General features: G+C 46.4%; 1 protein-coding gene and 1 long non-coding RNA gene across 5 annotated transcripts in view; one reads left to right on the top strand and one right to left on the bottom strand.

Annotated features, from left to right (window-relative positions):
- Positions 1-2,771: 2,771 nt before the first annotated feature.
- UCP2 (uncoupling protein 2) lies at positions 2,772-10,372 on the bottom strand. Of its 2 annotated transcripts, none has more exons than XM_007520248.3 (8): positions 10,353-10,372; positions 9,327-9,482; positions 5,664-5,884; positions 5,283-5,493; positions 4,302-4,496; positions 4,123-4,224; positions 3,551-3,731; positions 2,772-3,200 (listed from the first exon to the last, which is right to left on the bottom strand). In XM_007520248.3, the coding sequence occupies exons 3-8, from the start codon at positions 5,787-5,789 to the stop codon at positions 3,086-3,088; spliced, it is 930 nt and encodes a 309-aa protein (XP_007520310.2). In that variant the 5' UTR covers positions 5,790-5,884; positions 9,327-9,482; positions 10,353-10,372; the 3' UTR covers positions 2,772-3,085. The 2 variants fall into 2 exon arrangements, with proteins under 2 accessions (XP_007520310.2, XP_060032825.1); XM_060176842.1 differs by lacking the exon at positions 10,353-10,372 and adding an exon at positions 9,696-9,711.
- Positions 10,373-10,443: 71 nt separating this feature from the next.
- The window catches only part of LOC132533884 (uncharacterized), an 89,858-nt gene continuing 76,555 nt past the window's right edge, over positions 10,444-23,746 (top strand). Inside the window, exons 1-2 of one of the 3 annotated variants that reach the window (XR_009545635.1) lie at positions 10,444-10,492; positions 15,234-15,372. This is a non-coding gene — a long non-coding RNA (uncharacterized LOC132533884). Of the gene's footprint in view, positions 10,493-10,561; positions 10,718-10,772; positions 10,856-15,233; positions 15,373-23,746 lie in introns of those variants that run through there. The other 2 variants (XR_009545634.1, XR_009545636.1) reach the window with 2 other exon arrangements.

The following is a 23,746-nucleotide window of genomic DNA, read 5'->3' as shown; positions in this document are numbered from 1 at the left end:
AGAATTAACCCAGACCTAAAGACACCAAGACATGTCATACTTAGATTGGAAAGGAATAAGGATAAAGAAAGGATCCTCAAGGCTGCAAGAGAAAAACAAAGAGTCACCTACAAAGGAAAACCCATAAGATTAGCAGCAGACTTCTCCATACAAACACTACAGGCCAGAAGAGAATGGCAAGATATCTATCGAGTGCTCAATGAGAAAGGCTTTCAGCCAAGAATACTATATCCTGCTAGATTGTCATTCAGACTAGATGGAAGCATCAAAACCTTCTCAGACAAGCAACAGTTGAAGGAAGCAACCATCACCAAGCCTGCCCTGAAAGAAGTTCTGAAAGGTCTCCTATAAACAGTCAGACCACCACAAATAGGACATATATCAAAACACTCTAAAACTCTACAAGAATGGCGTTAAAATATCTTCAATCTTTGATATCAATAAATGTCAATGGCCTGAATTCACCTATTAAAAGACACAGAGTAGGAAGATGGATCAGAAAACACAACCCAACAATATGTTGTCTACAGGAAACTCACCTAACGCAACAAGACAAACACAGACTTAAAGTGAAAGGATGGAAAACTATCATTCAAGCCAATGGCCCACAAAAAAGGGCAGGAACAGCTATTCTCATATCTGACATGATAGACTTTAAAATAGATAAGATTAAAAAAGATAGGAATGGACACTACTTAATGCTCAGAGGATCAGTCAATCAAGAGGACTTAACAATTATTAATATCTATGCACCCAATGAGAAGCCATCTAAATACATCAAACTTCTACTGAAAGAGCTACAGCAATATATTAAATGGACCTACCCTATGACCCTGCAATTCCCCTCCTGGGGATATATCCTAAGGAACCCAACACATCCATCCAAAAAGATCTGTATACACATATGTTCTTGGCAGCACAATTTGTAATAGCCAAAACTTGGAAGCAACCCAGGTGTCCAACAACAGATGAGTGGCTGAGCAAGTTGTGGTATATATACACAATGGAATACTACTCAGCTGTAAAAAATGGTGACTTCACCGTTTTCAGCCCATCTTGGATGGACCTTGAAAAAATAATGTTGAGTGAAATAAGTCAGAAAGTGAAGGATGAATATGGGATGATCTCACTCTCAGGCCGAAGTTGAAAAACAAGATTAGAAAACACAAGTCGAACCTGAAATGGAATTGGAGTATTACACCAAAGTAAAAGACTCTGGGGTGGGTGGGTAGGTGGGTGGGGAGAATACAGGTCCATGAAAAATGATGTATGAAATAGTGGGGGTTGTATTGTTAAATGGGAATCTGGGGAATGTTATGCATGTACAAACCATTGTATTTACTGTTGAATGTAAAGCATTAATTCCCCAATAAAGAAATAAATTATTTAAAAAAAAAAAAAGATGTGTCGGAGAAAGGGGGGGTTCATTATTCTTTTTTTTTTAATTAAACATTTTTTTCACTGGAGACAGGAGGTTTTATTGATGCTGATGGGGATAGGAATGGTCCCCAAGAGCCTGGGGGGTGGGGGTTGGGGGGGAGGCTGAGTCAGTCAGCAGATGCAGAATGCCTGGGCACATGGGAGCAGGCTAGGGCACATTTGTCTCAGGATTCCATGGCTCTTTTGAGGAAGGGGCAAGAGCATGGGGGGGGAGATTAAGTTCAAAGAGCACTCCCCAGACAATAACTTGGACCCACTTGCATATCAGATGTTGGGCTCAGGAAAAAAAAAAAAAACTAGTATAGTCAAGGGGTCTTTGGAATATAACTAAAATAGGACTACTAACTATCTATAAAACGGAGACACCCCCCCCAAAAAAAAAAAAAAAAAAGGACCTGAATGACTTAATCCTAAGGATCCAATCCTATTCAGGATCTTGGAACCTCATGAAGTTCTTCTATCTTCTTGAAGGGGAGGTTCTTTTCCTACCAGCCTCTGAGAAAAGAGGGGCAGGGAAAGGCTGTGCCATCAAAGCTCTGGCTTTTCACTGTCCCCTTGGACTGCTAGACTAGGGACAGACTGTTTTTGTAGCACTGCGGCTGCCTTGTGCATGTGGAGTTTCACTGCTCACAGGCTGACTTCCATCCTTCAGAGACAGACACCACACTGCAGCTTCTCCCAGTACACTAGCACTCACGTGGTACCAGGCCTCAGCCTCAACCACATATATGACAGATCACATACTCTACCAGGTAAGCTATCCCTTGGCCACCAAAATGAAATTGGGATGTATGCCTGGCCTATAACCTGTCCCCTATAGCAGGGCTATAGCACTGCTTCTAAGGGTGTGAATGTGAAGGACTAGGAAGCAGCCTGATAGCTTCACTGGGGCTAGGGAAAGTGTTTTCCATTTCTGATGTGGAAACAACAAGTCCACAGCATGTAAGTCTCAAGTTCCCCTCAGTCTTTTAGATGCAAAAGTGCAGGGAAGATAGAAACCCCCCCCCCCCATTTTGCGGATAAACAGGCCTGGGGTCAACAGAAGTGAGAAAGGCAAGAGAAGCCAGTTGACATGGTCTGGCAGGGAAGAGGAGGAGGTGAGAACAAAGCCATTGCTGTGACTTGGGATGCTCCTCCACTCCCACCTCAGCCCCAGGGTTGGTCTGGCATGGGGACAGGCTGACAGACCAGCATAGGCTCCAGGCAGGACACTGAAAGTAGCAGATAGGTTGTAATACCCTTTCTAAATCACATGGTTCTTCCTCTGCCTAAAAGGGTCCAAAAGGGCCCATTAGACCGAAATCTCTGATTTACAAGAGACAGATGAGACACCAAGGTCAAGCTTGCTTTATTTGCATCAAGGGCAGGAGGAAGATTTGGCTGAACTTTTCAAGGGATGATGGCTTGAGATCCTGGTTGATCCCAGGCCTCCCAGAGTATCAACCAGGGTCCACCAGGACCAAGAGGTACGGTTAGATGAGGAAGGGAGAAGGGGTGAGAATGTGGGAAAGGGAAGTGATAGAAAAGGATTACAGAAGGGAGAGGTATGGAGGAAAGGAAGGAGGTGCTGGAAGGAGGGTAAAGGTAGCAGGGATTGGCAGAAGCCTAAGTCAAAGCCAGAGCTGGTCAGGTCAGCAGGACAGGTTCAAATAGGAGCCTCCCGGGAAACGTGGGCGGCCATGAGGGCCCGTTTCAGCTGCTCGTAGGTAACGAACATCACCACGTTCCAGGAACCCAAGCGGAGAAAGGAGGGCATGAACCTGAAAGAGAAAATAGAAGTCACTGGGGGCTCAAGGTAACCCCTTGGGGCACCTCTACCTCTCACTCACCACCACTGGACACAATTCCAATTAACTCAGTCACTATCCAGAAGGAAGTGGGGGAGGGTCTGGGGAACAAAGCCTCATAGCTCTGTGGCTGTGAGCAAGAATCTGTGATCTATACTAAATACTTTTCAGTTAGAAGCTGCTGTCAACCAGACTGGGAAGGAATAGGAAGACAGAGAATGCCCATAAATACCAGGTTCCCAAACTGCTGACATTTGACTGCCTTTCAGTTCCAGGTGGTTCTCTCCCACGTGCATGACATGTGTGGGGTGGACAGGACTCACCCTTTGTAGAAGGCTCGGGGACCCTCCTTCTGGAGCATGGTAAGGGCACAGTGGCCGGCACTGCTGTACTGGCCCAGGGCAGAGTTCATGTATCTCGTCTTGACTACGTCGACAGGGGAGGCGATGACGGTGGTACAGAAGCCCGCCCCGAAAGCAGAAGTGAAGTGGCAAGGGAGGTCATCTACCAAGGAAGGGAACAGGGGTGTGCCAGTCAGTCAAGGGGAATAGTGTGTGTGTGTGTGTGTTTAACCAGAGCACTGCTCACTTCTGGCTTACGGTGGTGAAGGGGATTGAATCTGAGACATTGGAGCCTCAGACATGAGAGTCTCTTAGCATAATCTTTATGCTATCTACCCCCACCCAGGAATTGTTTAAGTAGCAAGCGGATCTTGTGGCTCCAGAGAGATCCCAGCTGAGAGCTCTCCCTGGCATCCGAGCTATTTTGCCAATTTAGTGTGACTAAACTGTGTTTCCAAACACAGCAAAGGAGACAAAGTCACTTTACAAGCAAAGGGCAGATAGGAAAAGATGTGATCTGTATGTAGCCCACCCCCATATCTACCCCAACTCACCCGTCATGAGGTGAGCCTTCAGCAGGGCATCCTTGATGAGGTCATAGCTCACCAGCTCTGCACAGTTGACAATGGCATTGCGAGCAATGTTGGGAGAGGTTCCTGTAGGAAAAAAGGGTGACTGTTAAGACCAGGAAAGAGGGGTAGAGGAAGGTGGGGGAGAGGACACCTGTACCTACCTTTCCACAGGCCCCGGAACCCTTCCTCTCGGGCAATAATCTTGTAGGCTTCCACAGTGCTTTGGTACCTCCGGCCACCTCCAGCCCGGGCCTGAGCTTGGAACCGGACCTTTACCACATCAGTGGGCTGGGCTACAGCCACAGCCATGGCTCCTGTGGTGCTGCCAGCCAGGAGGCGACTCCCAATGCCAGCACCTGTGGGAGAACCAGGAGGTTAGTGCCCACCCCTCCACGCTGCATCCACAGCACTACAGTCTCCTGCCTTTTGGGAAGAAGATCCAGAGCAACTTGTGCTAAGAAGTAAACATTTGACTAAAGTCAAAAGAGTGATGTTACTTAAGCCCTATAGCATTCTTTCATTAAGCTTTCTTTTTACTTCATTTAACCTGCTCAACAGTTCTGAGATTGGTTGCTTCTGACAAATGTGAAGACCATGGCTCAAACAGAAATAGTCTTGGGCTGAGGAGACAACAAAATAGTTTTGCAAAGATTCTCAGGTTCAATCCCCAGAACCACCATAAGCTGGTCTCTCACTCTTTTTCTGTATCTCTCTCATTAAAATAAAGTAAAAAAAAAAAAAGTGGTCTTCCCATCCTGAGTTCTATTCTAGATCACGTGATCCTCTGATCTAGTTTTCAGATGTGTACACTGGAGGGGAGACATGGCCTGCTGAGGAGGAAATGGAAGAGTGCTGGCCCTGGAGGCAAAAGTCCTTTGTATCTTTCCTGGGTCCCCATTGTGTGTCCTTGGCCAAGTCCTTTCCCACTGCCAGCCTCAGTTTTTTCCCAGCTCCTGAGGTGGTGAGGACCACCACGGGATGGTGCTCAGAGCCTGGCACAACCCAGGTGCCCAGGAGTCACTAAGAGGTTCAGAGCCCACCCCCCCGCGCCCTTCTGCTCCTCTTAGGGACCTTGGGGCCTAGTTCACTTAGGCCCAGTGACCACGAAGAAGAAAGGCCAAGCGACCTAATGTCACACTTACTCTCAGAGCCCTTGGTATAAAACTGCTTGACGGAGTCGTAGAGTCCAATGCGGACAGACGCAAAGCTCATCTGGCGCTGCAGGCCGGCAACCAACCCATTGTAGAGGCTGCAGGGGCCCTCAGTGCGCACCATGGTCATGATGGTGCCCAGCACGCCGTGGTACCGGGCGCTGGCTGCAACCCTCACTGCCCCCTGGCTTTCTCCTTGGATCTGCAAAGTCAATACAGGGTGGTTGATAGGGATACACAAGTTGCTCTGTCTCCAGCCACCCTGTGCTCCAAAGTTTATAGTCTCAAACATCTACTGGCCTTTGGAGTTGTTATCTGGAGCGGGGAGCTGACTAGACATCAGTGGCTCCCCAGCACCCTGAGCTCACTCACCTGCAGCCGGACTTTAGCGGTATCCAGAGGGAAGGTGATGAGATCTGCAATACAGGCTGCTGTGCCAGCTCCCAGGAACTTCACAGTGGTAGTAGGGGGTATGTCTGTAGCCTTGAACCCAACCATGATGCTGATGTTCTACCTCCCAGAAGATGGAGAAAAACTGGACAAAGGAACACCTTCAACCAGTAACAAGATGAGATAGAGGAACTCTGCCGAATCTAAGCCAAGGAGAAAGAAGCCTATTAGCGGAAGTACTCCCTTCCCCTCTGCCCCCTAATTCCCACGCTCCTGATGATCCTGCCTCCCTGAGCAAGGACCCTGAATTTCCCTGTGAGGGAACACGTGGAAGAGCTTTGTAGGAACTAGAGAAGCAATTCCTTGTGGAGGAGTCCATATTTGGAAGTGTTCCTTCCCTTTCACTAGGCATAAGAGTGTCTTTGCATAATCATTATGCTGTCTCCTCCACCAAAATACTCATTTCATTTTTTTCTCTCCAGAGCACTGCTCAGTTATGGTTTATAGTGAGGCTGGGGATTGAACCTGGGACCTCAAGTTCTCTGTGCATAATGATTATGCTGTCTCCTCCAGTAAGTCCAAAATAAAATGGACATGGGGGGTCGAGCGGTGGCGTAGCAGGTTAAGTGCAGGTGACCAGCGTAAGGATCCCGGTTTGAGCCCCCCACTCCCCACCTGCAAGGGAGCTGCTTCACGGGCAGTGAAGCGGGTCTGCAGGTGTCTGTCTTTCTCTCCCCCTCTCTGTCTTCCCCTCCTTTCTCCATTTCTCTGTCCGGTCCAACAACAAACGACATCAACAATAATAACCACAACAAGGCTATAACAACGAGGGCAACAAAAGGGGGAAGGGATGGCCTCCAGGAGCAGTGGATTCGTGGTGCAGGCACTGAGCCCCAGCAATAACCCTGGAGGCAAATAAAAATAATAAAAAGGAATGGACTAAAATAATCAATTCAGTCCCTCCCCAGCCCAGTCTAATTCTCCTGCTCACTCAACTTGAGCCCCGAAGAGTCATTCAACAAGGCTGTTTGCTGGTCATACACAGGGACAATGTCTACCCTTGAGGGAGCTTACTGTGTGGCACAGGGGACAGGCAGGTGACTCCAGCTGCTCCTGCTGGCAGGACATACTATTGAAATGCAGTGGAGGGAGATGGGGGGGGGCAAAAAGAAAGAAGAGTGGATAGTCACTCACCCTGCCTGCTGTGCAGACAACTGTCTCCCTACCTGGGCAGTTTGCTCTCCTACAACATAGGGGGACCCTTATCTGTGGTACAAGAGAGGGGCAGGAATGAAGACTGCAGGTCAGAGCCACTGAAGAATGACACAGGAAACCAAACGCTCCATTTTGTTCTCTGACTTGGAACACTGCCTACCCTCCTGCTCGCTTCCTCAGGAGGAAGTGAGTCCAGCACCCCTCTGGGGAGGGCAGCCTCCCCTACACTCCCTTCATAGGAGCAGCTGCTCTGAGCCCTGCCTCATTGGCTGCCCTTGTTGCTGAGGCAGAGGGAGGATGTGGTGTGAGTCCGTTGTGAACACAGAGACCCATGAAAACAAACAGCTCATCTAGCCTTTTCCTTCTGGGCTCCTTATAGGTGGCCGAGGCATAGCAAAAAGAAGCTGCTGCTCCCTACTCAATTGCCTGAACCACAAAAGTTCAAGTGAAGATTGGGGCTCAAATGGCAGAATGGGCTAAGGTGATTCTAACTCCCCAGTGACACTGCCTGACTGTGCTTCTCCCCCAGCTTCTAAAGCCTGGGGTATTTTGTTAGTTCACTTACTCCTCAGACTAAGTCCTGAGAGTTGGCTGTCTTACTTCCATGTTACAGATAAGGGAATTTAGTTTAGTAAGATCCATACCCATAGGTTCCCATGTTTGTGACAACTGCTTTACACTGGTATTCAGAACATTTCCCTCTGGTTGTTATCTTAGCCACAGGAACAAGAAGAGCCTTTCACATGGAAGTTCAACGCCAAGTTCTCTCATGCTACTGAGACAGTTCTAAGACTGTCCTGTTCTAACATTGATCAAGATCTAGATTGGTTTTGTGAGGGCCAGAGATAAGCAAGGCCCAGTCCACCTCACAGACAGACAAGTGCATAGAGGCTCTGACATTCTGATATTGGTGTGGATTTGCCATAAGGAGCTCTCAGCAAGCAGATATAAACATCTTACTAAGAATAAGTAAGAATTAGGTATATATATATATATATATATATATATATATATATATATATATATATATGGGGTAGATAGCATAGTGGTTAGTTGTACAAAAGGGCTTTCATGCCTGAGGCTCCAAAGTCCCAGGTTCAGTCCTCCACACTACCATAAACCAGAGCTAAACAGTGTTCTGGTAAAAACAGACAGGGAAAAAGTCACTGTGGCCCCACTGTAAAGGACTCTGGGAGGTGGGAGTGTTTAGGTCCTGGAACATGATGGCAGAAGAGGACCTAGGTGGGGGATTAGTGTTATGTAGAAAGCTGATGTTACACATGTACCAACTACTGTATTTTACTGTTGACTGTAAACCATTAATCTCTCCCAATAAAGAAAAAAATATATATATACAGGAGCACTGCTCAGCTCTAGCTTATAGTGAAGGGGATTGAATTTAGGACTGTGAAGCCTCAGATATGACAGTCTTCTCATAAGCATTGTGTTATCTACCCCTACCCAAACAATACCAGCTCTGTTGCGGTTAACTATATCTTAAAGTTCCTAGAAAATAACCAGTTCCATGTCCAAAAAGTATACTTAACTACTAATCTCCATCTCAGAGCTAATCAAAGCTACAGACAACAATCTACAACTAGAAAAATAGGTTCTTCTTGTTTGTTAGAGACACCAGGGCACTGCTCAACTCTGGCTTATGGTGGTGCAGGGGACTGAACCTAGGACTTGGGAGCCTCAGGCACGAGAGTTTCTTTGCATAACCATTAGGCTATCTACCCCCGCCCAAACAATAGGTTCTTGTTCCAGCTCTGTTGCTTTTCCTTCCTCCTTTGTAAAATGCAAGACTATATCTTTGGTATGCTGGGGTCAGTTGATGGTTCAAAATGTGACCCAAATGTGTGAAAGTGGTTTGTAAATCTGAAAAGCGTGGCTCGGGAGGTGGTGCAGTGAATAAAGCACTAGATTCTCAAACATGAGGTTCTGAGTTCAATTCCTGGCAGCACATGTACCAGAGTGATGTCTGGTTCTCGTTCTCTCTCTCTCTCTCTCTCTCGCCTCCTATCTTTCTCATTTATAAATAAAATATTTTTTTAAAAATCTGGGGAGTTGGGCGGTAGCACAGCGGATTAAGCGCAGGTGGCACAAAGTGCCCAAGGACTGGCTTAAGGATCCTGGTTCGAGCCTCCAGCTCCCCACCTACAGGGAAGTCGCTTCACAAGCAGTAAAGCAGGTCTGCAAGTGTCTGTCTTTCTCTTCCCCTCTCTGTCTTCCCCTCCTATCTCCACTTCTCTCTGTCCTATCCAACGACATCAATAACAATAATAAGTACAACAAAAAAAACAAGGGCAACAAAACAGAATAAATATTTTTAAAAATCTGAAGAAAAGCAAGGGGGTGACGGTGATGGTAGCTGTTGTTGATGTCCCGCTGATGCCTGGCCCCAACCACTGCAGTCTGCTGGACTCTTACCTGGCTTTGTAAGGTCTCACACCCAGGCTCCAAGATCAAGCTTCTCTAAAGACATCCCACTGTTCGAAGATGTCAGTGGCTAGCATGGCTTGATCCCTCTGGTTTTCCATACAAAACAGCTGGGAGAAGGAACACCTAACGTTCATACTATGAGTCCTGTGGATGAAGGCAAAGGAGTAAGAATTTAGAAAGGAGTGGTCCGGGAGGTGGTGCGGTAGATAAAGCATCTGACTCTCAAGCATGAGGTCCTGAGTTCAATCCCCGGCAGTACATGTACCAGAGTGATGTCTGGTTCTTTCTCTCTCTCCTCCTATCTTTCTAATAAATAAATAAAATCTTAAAAAAAAGAATTTAGAAAGGAAAAACCACCCTAAAGGAACACAGCTCAGCCAGGAAGGTGCATAGTCCCTGAGTGCTTTACTGGGGTGTAGAGTCAGGTCCATTGCACTCAGGGCAGTCAGGGAAGAATTAGAGGCACTAGAATTAGAATCAGGAAGAATTAGAGGTAGTAGAGAGGGAAAGACGAATTCGGGAACCCTGCCTCTGCCTTCCCCTTCTTGCTCTCCTCTTCTGCTTTCGCGGCGGCCCAGTACAGTCAGCTGACTGCTGGGTGGGGGTGCTGTCAGGGGGTCAAGATGGGCCAGAAACTCCCTGGGAATCTAGGATCTCCCAGTGGAGTCGCAAGGAGGTTGGAGGGACTGACTGTCAGCCCTGTAGAAGCCGGATGGAGCAGCTCCAGAAATGGAAGATGAGAGTGGGGGCCGGGTGGTTGAGCGCACATGTTACAATGCTCAAGGACCCGGGGTTTGAGTCCCCGGAAAGCTTTGCCAGTGTTGCAGCAGTGCTACAGGTGTCTGTCTCTCTCCCTATAAACCCTTTCCCTCTCGATTTCTGGATGTCTCTACCCAATAAATATATATAATTTAAAAAAACAGACATCTCTTAAAAGAAAAGAGAGGGAAAGTATGGCATAGGCTGGGGGGGAAATGAGAAAGAGAACTGTGGGGCGGATCGGAACCGGCTTACCGAAGCACTGGAGAACACAAGAAAGAGCGGCTCCGTCGGTCGGTCGGGCGGCGGGCGGAGCGCAGGTTGAAGCAGCGAAGAGGGACTGTCCAAAGGCGCGGCTGGCTGCCAAGTGCGACCCTCCTGGGCTGCGGCGATACGTACTCAAGGGGGTGGGGCTCGGGGGCGGGGCTTGCGGGCCGCCACGCCCAGTGTTCTCTGCGCGCCATTCGGCACTTGCGGGCAACCCCACCCAACTCGGAGAGTGGCCCCGCGGCTCTCGAGGGGCGGGGCCTCACTACCATCCTCGCTGGCGATTGGCTTAAATTCCTCAGGGCCATGGGAAGGAGCCAATTGCGGCGGAGACGGCAGGTGACCCGTCGCAGGTGGGTGCGGCTCGGTTCCCGCTTTCTCCCACCGCCCGCAGGCCTGCCGAGTGAGGGCCTGAGGGGACTTCCGGTTCGGGCGGGGCGGCGACCCTCCGAGGGAGGCACCGGCCGGGCTCTGGAGGAGGGGAAGCGCGAGTCTGTGGCGTGTCCACCCCGAGTGTGGGAAAGGTGGCCAGAGCTTTGGGACGACAGACGCCAGGCCGCCAGTCGTGGGCGCTGGCGGGACGAACGTGTGCGTCCGAGTAGAAAGGGCTGGAGAGAGAGTATAGTGGTTTTGCAAAACGACGCTTTTTTTCTTTTTTCCTGCAGGGTTGACACTGGGACTCCGGCCATTTTCCCCTCCCCTCCGTTCCTGTAATTAAACAGGGCACGGGGCGGAGTAGATAGCATAACGGTTATGCAAAGAGACTCTCACGCCTGAGGCTCTGGAGTCCCAGCTTCAGGCCCCTGCACCACCATAAGCCAGAGCTGAGCAGTGCTCTGGTGAAAAATGACAGAAGTTGAGAGAGGAGCGGGAGAAACACCCGCGGCCCTGCCTCACCGCCTGTGAGGCGGCCAGAAGGCTCCATGCCTGAGGCACCAGAGGTCCCAGGTTCAATCCCCTGCACCACCATAAATCAGAGCTGAGCAGGGCTCGGCTATGTTGAAAAGTGGAGAAAAGGAGAAAGAGTGTCCGGGCGGTGGCGCACATTGTAGGAAGCGGAAGGATCCGGGTTCGAGCCCCGGGCTCCCCACCTGCAGGGTGGGGTCGCTTTGCAAGCACCAAGCCTGGGAGGGGGCAAAACAGAGAGAAAGGGGGAGTCGGGCCGCAGCGCAGCGGGTTAGGCGCACGTGGCGCAAAGCGCAAGGCCGGGCGGTGAAGCAGGTCTGCAGCGTCTCTCTGTCTCTCTTCCCCTCTATCTCCCCCCCCTCTCAATTTCTCTCTGTCTCTATCCAATAACAAATAAAATAAAATAAAAGAGAGAAAGGGCGGGAGACAGAGCCGGGCCTCTCCGTCCCTACCCCGCTGGGCTCCGAGCCCTGCTTTGCTTTGCTCTTCCTCCCGCGGGGCTGGCAGGGAACAGCCGAGCTCCTCCAGCGCTGCTGCTGGGGCTGCAGCTGGTGCAAAGACGGTGGGGACCCAGTGGCCCGTGGTGGAGTCTGCCGGGTGCAGACACTTACCCTGGGGAGGCAGGAAACTGCCCACTGTGGCAGCAGCAGTCTTGTTAAATATCAAGTCGCACTGTACACGAGAAACTAGCATAGGCCCAGCGGGATCGCTCAGCTGGTCAGTGCGCTGCTTTGTCACGTGCATGGCCCGGGCTCAAGGCCAGCCTCCCCGTTGCATTGAAGGCAAGGCACTGTGGTCTTTTTCTCCCCCACCCCACCACCAGTCTTTCTGTATCTTTTTTGAATTTTTAAAGGGGAGTTGGGCGGTGGCGCAGTGGGTTAAGTGCACGTGGCGCAAAGGGCAAGGACCGGCGTAAGGATCCCGGTTCGAACCCCGGCTCCCCACCCGCAGGGGAGTCACTTCTCAGGCAGTGAAGCAGGTCTGCAGGTGTCTTTCTCTCACCCTCTCTGTTTTCCCCTCCCCTCTCCATTTCTCTCTGCCCTGTCCAACAACGACATCAATAACAACAACAATAAAAAAAAAAAGGGCAACAAAAGGGAAAATAAATAAATAAAAATTTAAAAAATGTATAGGGGCCAGGCGGTGGCGCACCTGGTTAAACACACACACTACAGTGTGTAAAGTCCCGGGTTCAAGCTCCTGGTCTCCACCTGTAAAGGGAAAAGTTCCGGACTGGTGAAGCAGTGGTGCAGGTGTCTCTCTCCTTCTCTACCTCCTCTTTATCAATTTCTATCTCTAAAAAAATAAAATTTTTAAAAATGTTTAGTGGTCCAGGAGTGGCTCAGTGGATAAAGCGCTGGACTCTCAAACATGAGGTCTTGAGTTCAATCCCTGGCAGCACAGGTACCAGAGTAATAGCTCGTTCTTTCTCTCCTATCTTTCTCATTAATAAATAAAAAAGCATTTAAAAATGATTTAAAATGTATAAATAAACTAGCTGACTAGGGAGATAGCCTAATAGTTATGCAAAAAGCCTTTCATGCTTGAGGCTCTAAGGTCTCAAATGCAGTCCTCAGCACACCATAAGCCAGAGCTGAGAACACATTTCTGTGGTGGAAGACCTGGGTTCAAGCCACCCCCTACTCTCCAAACAGCTGCAAGAGAAAAACTTAAGGAGTAATGGAACAATGCTGCAAGTGTCTCTCTTTCTTTTTTCTCTCTTGCCCTCCCTCCCTTCCTTCCTTCCTTCCTTCCTTTTTACCAGAGCACTGCTCAGCTCTGGCTTATGGTGGTGTGGGGGACTAAACCTGGGACTCTGGAGCCTCAGGCATGAGAGTCTATTCGCATAACCATTATGCTATCTACTCCCAACCTCTCTCCTCTTCCTCACTTTCTTTTTTAAAATTTTTAAAAATCTTTTTATTTTATTTATTATTGGATAGAGACAGAGAAATTGAGAGGGGAGGGGAAAGGAGAGAGGGAGAGAAACAGAGAGACACCTACAACCATGCTTCACCACTTGTGAAGCTTTCCCCCTGCAGGTGGGGACCAGGGGCTTGAACCTGGGTCCTTGTGCACTGTAATGTGTGTGCTTAACCAGGTGCGCCACCACCTGGCCCCCTTTTCTTTCTTCCTTTCTTCCTTTCTTTTTCTTTCTTCTTTTCCTTTTCTTTCTGTCTCTCTTTCCTTCTCTTCCTTTTTTATTTTATTTCTTTCCTGCCTCCTGGCTTATTGCTGGGAATCCACTGCTCCTTCCAACCATTTTTTTCATTTAATTTATCAAGACAATGAAATTGAGAGAGAGGAGGGGGCGATAGGGAGAAAGACAGACACCTGCAGACTTGCTTCCAGGCTTGTGAAATGAACCCGGGTCCTTGCGCTTAGTACTTTGTGCGTTTAACCAGATGCACCATCACCTGCCCCCTTCTCACTCTTTCTTTGCCTCTCGTCTGCTATCAAATCCAGAAAGACAAAAAACAAACAAACAAAAACACCAGGAGCAGTGCATTCATCATGCAGGCACCAAGCTCCAGTGATAGTGCTGGTGGCAAACAAAACAAAACAAAAGTTACGGGTTGGAGAGAGATCACAGGGTGGGACGTGGACCTTGCCACGTGTGCGACCCATGTTCAAGTCCCAGCACAACACTGGAGATGCCATGATGTAGAGGGAGCTCTGACAATGACATATATCTCCACTTCATGGTCTCTGTCTGAATGAAAAAGTCAGTCTGGATCTAGTGAAATTGCCCAACCAGGGGCCATTTTTAAATTTTTTCGTAATGCCAACTATCACAGTAGAGTGTGCCGTAATGAGTAAGTTTGGAGGCAATATTAAATATTTCCCAGACTAATACAGAGCTCACACATAATGTCAGTTAACTGCTCCAGGTTACTTTTTAAATTTATGTATTTTTTTATTTTTAATTTTTTAAATATTTATTTTATTTATTCCCTTTTGTTGCCCTTGTTGTTTTATTGTTGTAGTTATTGTTGTCATTATTGATGTTGTCATTATTGGATAAGACAGAGAGAAATAGAGAGAGGAGGGGAAGACAGAGAGAAGGAGAGGAAGATAGACACCTGCAGACCTGCTTCACCACTTGTGAAGCAACCTCCCTGCAGGTGGGGAGCTGGGGGCTCGAACTGGGATCCTTACGCCAGTTCTTGCACTTTACGCCACCTGCGCTTAACCCACTGCACTACCGCCTGACTCCCAAATTTATGTATTTATTAATGAGAGATAAAAGGAGGAAGAGAGAGAACTAGAGCATCATTCTGGAAATACAATGCCAGTGTTCATAATTGATACCTCATACTTGAATACATCACTTTATTCACTGTGCCACCTCCCATATCACACAGCATATTGCTTTTTTTTTTTTTTTTGTCTCCAGGGTTAGAGCTGGGGCTCAGTGCCTATGTTATGAATCCACTGCTCTTGGAGGCCATTTTTTCACCTTTTGTTGCCCTTGCTTATCATTGTTATTATTGTTGTTGGATAGGACAGAGAGAAATGGAGAGAGGAGGGAAGACAGAGGGAGAGAAAAAGATAGACCTGCTTCACTGCTTGTGAAGTGACCCCCCTGTAGTTGGGGAGCCGGTGGCTGAAACCGGGATCCTTACACCATCCTTGTGCTTTGTGCCATGTGCACTTAACCCCGGCCCCCAGCACAGTGCCTTCTAATGACTGACACTGTAGAAGAAAGAAAAAAAAAATCAAACATGAATAAAAATGGCTTAACCAAGGCAAAGGAGATCACACAAAATAACCTGAGGCTCTAGAGGTGCCAAGTTAAATACTTGGCACTACTTAAACTAAAGTTGAGCAGTCCTCTGATCTCTCTCTCTCATGAAAATAAAATGTAAAACTACTAAACTACTGCAAATGAAGATTAGCAGTTAGGAAAATTTGTTCTCCATTCTCAGAAGATGTATTCTCTGAATATTGTACTCTTTGCAGATATTGGAATTCTCGCACTACCATAGATGGCAAAGCTTACTTAGAAAACTGGCCTCCACGTGAATATCCAGCGTTGAAGCATCTACCTAGAGTGCGTGAACAAAGTTAAGGATTTGCTGTCAGAATTTTCTACTGGAAGGTGAAATTTTTAAAAAATATTTCTTCCTTTTGCTAGGCTTGTATGTAGTCCTTTTTCTTTTCTTTTTCTTGTCTTCTTTTGCCTCCAGGGTTACTGCTGGGGTTTGGTGCATGCACTACAAATCCACTGCTCCTGGAGCCTTTTTTTTTTTCTCTTGTTGTTTATCATTGTTGTTATTATTGTTGTTGTTATTGTTGTCATTGTTGTTGGACAGGACAGAGAGAAATCGAGAGAGATGGAGAAGACAGAGAGGGGACAGACAGACACCTGCATACCTGCTTCACTGCTTGTGAAGCGACCCCCCTTGCAGGTGGGGATCTGAGGGCTGGAACCAGGATCTTGCCGCCAGTCCTTGTGCTTTGCGCCATGTGCGCTACCGCCCCGGCCCCTCAAAGTATATCTTTAGAGGAAACCAGTTTCTGTTGTGGCAACATGAGAGTTCTGTTTTGCTGCTGAGCCCTTGGTTACTTCCTCAGTGATGATTTCAGATGACTGTACTTTTCATTTGCTCTTAGCTGAAAGTGAAATCAGGTTCTTCTTTCTCTTCAGTAGCACCACTGAGTTTTCTGTTTAAGTTGACTAGAAGCATACATTGTGGTAACAAAAATTTTTCAGAGTCTACTCTGTTCCTTAATATTTGCAATGTTTCATGAATACATATTCACATAAGCAAACTCTACTTTGTAGTTATATGTCATCTCACCATTCAATATTATGAGCCTTTGTGAAGTAGGAATTACTTCAGTTTTGTGATTCCATGATATCACCAATCCTCAATAGTAAACCTAAAATGTATTTGACTATTTTTGAATTTTTCTCTTCCCCCGCTCTTTTTTTTTTTTACCAGAGCACTGTTCAACTCTAGCTTATGGTGGTGTGGGGGATTGAATTTGGGACTTCAGAGCCTCAGGCACAAAAGTCTGTTTGCATAATCATTATGCTATCTACCCCTGCCGTATTTTTGAAGTTTTATATTTTAGGTTACACACAAAATTAGGGGGTGGAGTGTAGATAGCATAAAGGGAGTCGGCCAGTAGCACAGCGGGTTAAGCGCACATAGTGCAAAGCACAAGGATCGGCATAAGGATCTGGGTTCGAGCCCCCAGCTCCCCACCTGCAAGGGAGTCGCTTCACAGACGGTGAAGCAGGTCTGCAGGTGTCTCTCTCTCCCCCTCTGTCTTCCCCATTTCTCTCTGTCCTATCCAACAATGATGACATCAATAACACCAACAATAACTACAACAATAAAGGGCAACAAAAGGGAAAATAAATAAGTATAAAAAAATAACTACAATAACTATATAAACTACAATAACTATATAACTACAATAACTATAATAAAATAACTACAATAACAATAACTACAATAATAAAGGGCAACAAAAGGGAAAATAAATAAATATAAAAAATTAGAAATAATAATAAAAATAAAATAATAATAATAATGAGGGCTGGAGTAGAGAGCATAATGGTTATTCAAAGAGACTCTCAGGCCTGAGGCTCTGAAGTTCCAGGTTCAATCTCCTGCACCACCATAAACCATAGTTGAGCTGTGCTCTGGTAAAAATAAATAGGGTCAGGCTGTAGTGCAGCAGGTGAAGCTCACATGGCGAGAAACTCGAGGACCAGAGTAAGGATTTCAGTTCCAGCCTCCGGCTCCCCACCTGAAGGAGGGGTCCATTCACAAGCAGTGAAACAGGTCAGCAGGTGTCTATCTTTCTCTCCCCATCTCTGTCTTCCCCTCCTTTTTCCATTTCTCTCTGTCCTATCTGGCAACAACATAAATAACAATAATAATAATACCACAACAATGATACAAAACAGCAAAGGCAACAAAATGGGAAAATAAATAAATAAAATATTTTTAAAAATAAAATGACACAAAGACAGCAAGGGCTAGTAAATAGTTGCATGCAGGTGCTGAATAATATCTGTAGTCTGTTTCTCAGGTAAAATGCATGCCTTCATGCCATCTTTTGATGATCTTTGAGGCCCCAGGTTTGATCCCTGGCACAGTAATGCTCTGGTTCTTCCCTTCTTCCCCTCCTCTTCTCCATCCAAACACACACACCCTGTCTCATTAATAAATAAATGTTAAGAAAGAAAGAAAAGAAAAAGACAAAGGAGCATTTACAGAAGCCAGACTCCCCACCTTCTGCACCCCATAAAGAATTTAGGGGCGGGGATAGATAGCATAATGGTTTTTCAGAGACTTTGATGCCTGAGGCTCCAAAGTCCCAGGTTCAATCCCTGCACCACCATAAACCAGAGCTGAGGAGTGCTCTGGTAAAATAAAATAAAATAAAATAAAATAAATAAAATAAATAAAATAAATTTTGGTTCATACTCCCAAGGGATAAAGAATAGGGAAATTTCCAATGGAGGGGTTGGGATTCGGGACTCTGGTGGGAACTGCATGGAATTACACCCGTTATCGTATAATCTTGTTAATCATGATTAAATCACTAATAAAAAAAAAGGAAGCAGGGAGAAGGAGAGAAATGTTGAACACCTACATTAAGTCATGGCTGAAATGGCTCTACTTCCATTGATTTCCTTCTTGTTTAGGCCAGTGAGGCTGAGTTTTCTGTCATGGCAACCATAGGAATTCTAATGGCTACTTCCTCATTAGGCCAGCTATGTCTGGTGGCAGTCCTATATATTATTGTTTTTTCTTACTATTCTTAATTTCTTTTTTCTTTTTGCCTCCAGGGTTATTGCTGGGGCTAGGTGCCTGCACCATGAATCCACTGCTCCTGGAGGCCCCCCCCTTTTTTTTTCATTTTGTTGCCCTTGTTTTATCATTGTTGTGGTTATTATTATTGTTGTTATTAATGTCATTGTTGTTGGATAGGACAGAGAGAAATGGAGAGAGGAGGGGAAGACAGAGAGGGGGAGAGAAAGATAGACACCTGTAGACCTGCTTTACCACTTGTGAAGCGACCCCCCTTGCAGGTGGGGAGCCAGGGGCTCGAAACGGGATCCTTATGCCAGTCCTTGCGCTTCATGGCATGTGCACTTAACCCACTGCACTACCGCCTAACCCCCACTTTTCTCTATTTTTTTCCCTTCTTTACCAAGCTCCCATTCTGCTTATTATTGATTTTCTAACTTCCCAGAAGGAGGAATGCACTCATTATACATAAATATATTCATAACATTTTCCTATTCAAATAATGCTTTTAAAAAAGTGTAACAAGGGGGGTCGGGCGGTGGCGCATTGGGTTAAGCGCATGTGGCGCAAAGCGCAGGGACCGGCGTAAGGATCCGGGTTCGAGCCCCCCGCTCCCCACCTGCAGGGGAGTCACTTCACAGGCGGTGAAGCAGGTCTGCAGGTGTCTATCTTTCTCTCCCCTTCTCTATCTTCCCCTCCTCTCTCCATTTCTCTCTGTCCTATCTAACAACGAATTGTGTCAACCAGGGCAATAATAATAACCACAACGAAGCTACAACAAGGGCAACAAAAGGGAGAAAAAAAAAGTGTAACAAGTGGTCCGGGAGGTGGCACAGTGATAAAGCTTTGGACTCTCAAGCATGAGGTCCTGAGTTCGATTCCCGGCAGCACATGTGCCAGAGTGATGTCTGGTTCTTTCTCTCACCTCCTATCTTCCTCATTAATAAATAAATAAAATCTTTAAAAAAAAAAGTGTAACAAAATCAATGATTTTCTGGTTAAAAAAAAAGTAAACAGTGGGTGACACCGGGTGATAGCATAATGGTTATGCAAATAGACTCTCTTGCTTGAAGCTCCCAGGTTCAATCCCTTTCTTCTTCTTCTAGCGTTTGCCCTTCTTCTGTAGCCAGTCAACAGCGTCAGGTTGAGCCTGATGTAAAGTTTCGAGACCTCCTTTGAATCTGGAGAGGTGGCAGTCGTTGACTATGTGGGTCATAGTCTGTCTGGAGCCACAGGGGCAGTTCGGGTCGTCTCTGGCTCCCCAGCGATGGAACATAGCGGCGCACCGGCCGTGGCCTGTTCGATAGCGATTGAGGAGGGCCCAGTCATAACGTGCTAGGTCAAAGCCAGGTTGACGCTTACAGGGAATAGTGGAGATGAAGTGTTGGGGGGTACTCACTGCAAACTCTAGTGTACTACTGTTTTCAGGTATATATTTGCCCTGGTTTATCTCAGCTCTGGTTTATGGTGTTGCTGAGGATTGTGAAATTTCTGAAGCCTTAGAAATGCAAGCCTGATGCACTACTGCTACAGTATCTCCCTCCCCTCCCCTCTCTTCTCTTTCTCTCTTTCCCTTTTTTATTTTTATAATTTTTAAATATATTTTTTAAAATATTTATTTCCTTTTGTTGCCCTTGTTTGATTTTTTAAATATTTTTATTTATTCTCTTTTGTTGCCCCCTTTTTTATTGTTGTAGTTATTATTGTTGTTGATGTCATTGTTGTTGGACAAGACAGAGAGAAATGGAGAGAGGAGGGGAAGACAGAGAGGGGTAGAGAAAGATAGACACCTGCAGACCTGCTTCACCGCTTGTGAAGTGACTCCCCTGTAAGTGGGGAGCCGGGGTTTGAACTGGGATCCTTATGCTGGTCCTTGCGCTTAACCCACTGTGCTACTGCCTGACTCCCCTTTTAACCAGAGCATCAGTCAACTCTGGTTTATGGTGGTGTAGGGGATTGAACCTCGGACTTCTTTTATTACTATCTTTATTTATTTATTGGATAGAGACAGTCAGAAACTGAGAGGGAAGGGAGGGATAGAGAGGGTGAGAGACAGAGAGACAGAGACACCTGCAGCACTGCTTCACCACTTGTGAAGCCTTCCTCATGCAGGTGGGGACTGAGGGCTTGAACCTGGCTCCTTGCGCATTGTAACGCTCAACGCAATGTGCGCTCAACCAGGTGCGCCACCACCTGGCCCGAACCCCGGACTTTGAAGCCTCAGGCAGGAGAACTGTTTGCAGAACCATTGTGTTATTTATCCCCACCCACCCTTCTTTAAATTGACCTTCCTTTTTTTTTTTTTTAAAAAAAAAAGATTTTATTTACTTATTCATGAGAAAGATAGGCAGAGAAAGAACAATAACCAGACACACTCTGGTACTTGTACTGCCAGGGGTTGAACTCCGAACCTGATGGCTGAGAATACATTGCTTTTTATCCACTGCGCCACCTCCCGCAGGACCTTCTATTTTATAAATAAAAATGTAAAAAAAATGACCTTTATTTTTATGAGAGGGGAGATATAGAAAGACCAGAGCACTGCTTAGCTCTGGCTTATGGTGGTGCTGGGGATTGAACCTTGGACCTCAAAGCTTCAGGCATGAAAGTCTTTTGCATAACCATTATGCTGTCTCCCCAGCCCCCTTTCTTCTTTTTTCTTTCCTTTTATCTCTTTTCTTTTCCCTTTCTTCTAGGGTACTGCTCAGTTCTGAGTCCTTGTGGTGCTGGGAATTGAACCTGGAACCTCAGAGCATCAGGCATGAAAGTATTTTTGCATAACCAATATGCTATCTTGCCAGCCATTCTATTTGTTCTTTAATTGTCTTCCTCCAAGAAGTTTCCTGGACACAAAATCCAGGTCAGGAATCCCTCATCTTGCTTACTTGTGCTTTTATCACTATCCCTGGTTTGTCTTCCCTGTCCCATCGCCCCCTGCCTAACTGAGCTCCAGGAAGGCAGGGCAGGCGTTGTTCATCTCAATACCAAGTGCAATGTGTAGTTAAGAATATGTCAAAAATAGATTTATTAATAAAGAGAGTAAGAACCAGAGCACCACTCTGTCATATGTGGTGCCAGGGATCAAATTTCAGACCTCCTACTTGCAAGTCCCACACTCTACCACTATGTCAACACCCAGCACTGCCAATGAATTTTTTTTTTTTTTTTTTTTTTTTGCCTTCAGGATTGTTGCTGGGGCTCGACGAATCCACTGCTCCTGGAGGCTATTTTTTAAAATATTTTATTTTATTTATTTATTCCCTTTTGTTGCCCTTGTTGTTTTATTGTTGTAGTTATTATTGTTGTTGTTATTGATGTTGTCATTGTTGGATAGGACAGAGAGAAATAGAGAGAGGAGAGGAAGACAGAGAGGGGGAGAGAAAGACAGACACCTGCAGACCTGCTTCACTGCCTGTGAAGCGACTCCCCTGCAGGTGGGGAGCCGGGGGCTTGAACTGGGATCCTTATGCTGCTCCTTGTGCTTTTCACCACCTGCACTTAACCCGCTGCGCTACTGCCTGACTCCCCAGAATCACAAAACTTTATAATCTTTGGTCATTTGGTCTAACCTCTGCCTTTAAGAAATAGGAAAGAAGGTCTAGAATTTTGTCCCAGAGAGCACAGAACTCCCTCGCTACTCTTGTTTCTCTCTTTCTTCTTTTCTTCCTTCCTCCCTTCCTTCATTTTTTTTCCACCAGGGTTATCACTTAACTCAGTGCTGGCACTATGAATCCACCATTCCCTGTGGCCATTTTCACCTTCTTTTTTTTTTCCTTCCTACTTTTTATTTGATAGGACAGAGAGAGAGATTGAAAGGAGGAGGTGAAGACAGAGAAGGAGAGAAAGAGACATCTGCATACCTGCTTCATGAAACTTCCCTCCTGCAAGTGGGGACAGGGGCCTCCAGCCCAGGTCCTTGTTCACAGTAACATGTGTGCTCGACCGGGTTTGCCACCACCTGACTCCACTTACTCTTACTTTCTGTACTACAAAGGTTTGCACCCAGGTCAGTAGGCTTCTGATTAATTAAAATACCTTTTAGGTGTGGTCCAGGAGGTGGTGCAGTGATAGGGACTCTCAAGCATGAAGTCCCAAGTTCAATCCCCAGCAGCACATGTGCCAGAGTGATGTCTGGTTCTTTCTCTCTTCTCCTATCTTTCTCAGAAATAAATTGAAAAATATTTTTTAAAAAAAGTAATACATTTGCCCCCACAAGAATCACTAGACTTAAAAAAAAAAAACCCTCTTAGGTAGCTGTGGAAGTAGCACAATAGTCAAACAAAAAACCTGTCTGCGTGAGGTTATGAATGCTTTCTCCCATTTAATTAGGTTAATTAGATTTTAATTAATTAAATGAATCAGAATAATTAATTTTCTCATTCAGTACCATCTGAATAGTACAGAAGGCATGTTAATATTGCCACTGAGGAGTTCTTAGGAGTCAGGCCTTGGCTGACCAGGAGTGTCAGAATGATCTGCACTTGTCACTCAAGTCAAAATTAAGAGAATTTTATTTATTTATTTCCTTTTTGTTGTCCTTGTTGTTTTATTGTTGTAGTTATTATTGTTGTTGTTATTGATGTCCTCGTTGTTAGGACAGAGAGAAATGGAGAGAGGAGGGGAAGACAGAGAAGGGGAGAGAAAGACAGACACCTGCAGACCTGCTTCACCGCCTGTGAAGTGACTCCCCTGCAGGTGGGAAGCCGGGGGCTCGAATTGGAATCCTTAAGCTGGACCTTGTGCTTGGCGCCACATGCACTTAACCTGATGCACTACCACCCAACCCCCTTAAGAGAACTTTTAAAACATGGGTTTTGTTTGAAAGCTAAACCAGACATGAACTAAGATTTTTATTTTGTTCTGTGCTTCATTTTGGCCTTTTGAATTTCTGTATAGATGATTTTGATTTATGATTTAAACCTTGAGAAGTGCTGATGGTGAGTGGATTTTCACTTTGTGGGGGGTATGGAGGAGTCTGAACAGGGAAGGGGGGGTGGATTGCTCAGCATGTCCTGCCAGGCAGGCATTGTTCTTCCACATCTCCTGGTCTCACTCTCTCAGCCACTGAAGAGCAAGGTTATTAAAAGGTAGGGACTTGGGGGCTTGGCGCTGGTGCACCAGGTTAAGTGCACATAATGTGAAGCTCAAGAACTTGCACAAGGATCCCGGTTCAAGCCCCTGGCTCCTTACCTGCAGGGGGTGGCTTCATAGGTGGTGAAGCAGGGCTGCAGCTTTCTGTCTCTCTCTCTGTGTGTCTTCTCCTGCTTTCTCAATTTCTCTCTGTCCTATCCAGCAACAACAATGAGGGGAAAAAAAGGCTTCCAGGAGTAGTGGATTCGTAGTGCAGGCATCGAGCCCCAGCCATAACCCTGGAGGAAAAAAAAGGGGGGGTGTGGTTTGGGGCCTGGGTGGTAGGTGTCTTTTTTTTTTCCTTCTCTGACTCCCCCTCCCCTCTCAATTTCTCTCTCTCCTGTCAAATAAAATAGAAAGGGGAAAAAAAAAAACACAAAAACAACGAGGGGCCAGATGGCAGTACACAACAGACCACACAACAGAGTGCAAGGATCCAGGTTCAAACCCCTGGTCTCCACATACAGGGGGAAAGCTTCATGAGTGGTGAAGCAGGGCTGCAGGTGTCTCTCTGGATCTTTCCCTCTCTATCACCCCTTCCTTCCCCTCTAAACTTCTCTCTCTATATCT

This window comes from Erinaceus europaeus, chromosome 17 (assembly GCF_950295315.1).
Source record: "Erinaceus europaeus chromosome 17, mEriEur2.1, whole genome shotgun sequence".
NCBI lineage: Eukaryota > Metazoa > Chordata > Mammalia > Eulipotyphla > Erinaceidae > Erinaceus > Erinaceus europaeus.
The sequence above is the reverse complement of the archived record's forward strand: the minus strand, read 5'-3'. Positions and strand labels throughout refer to the sequence as shown.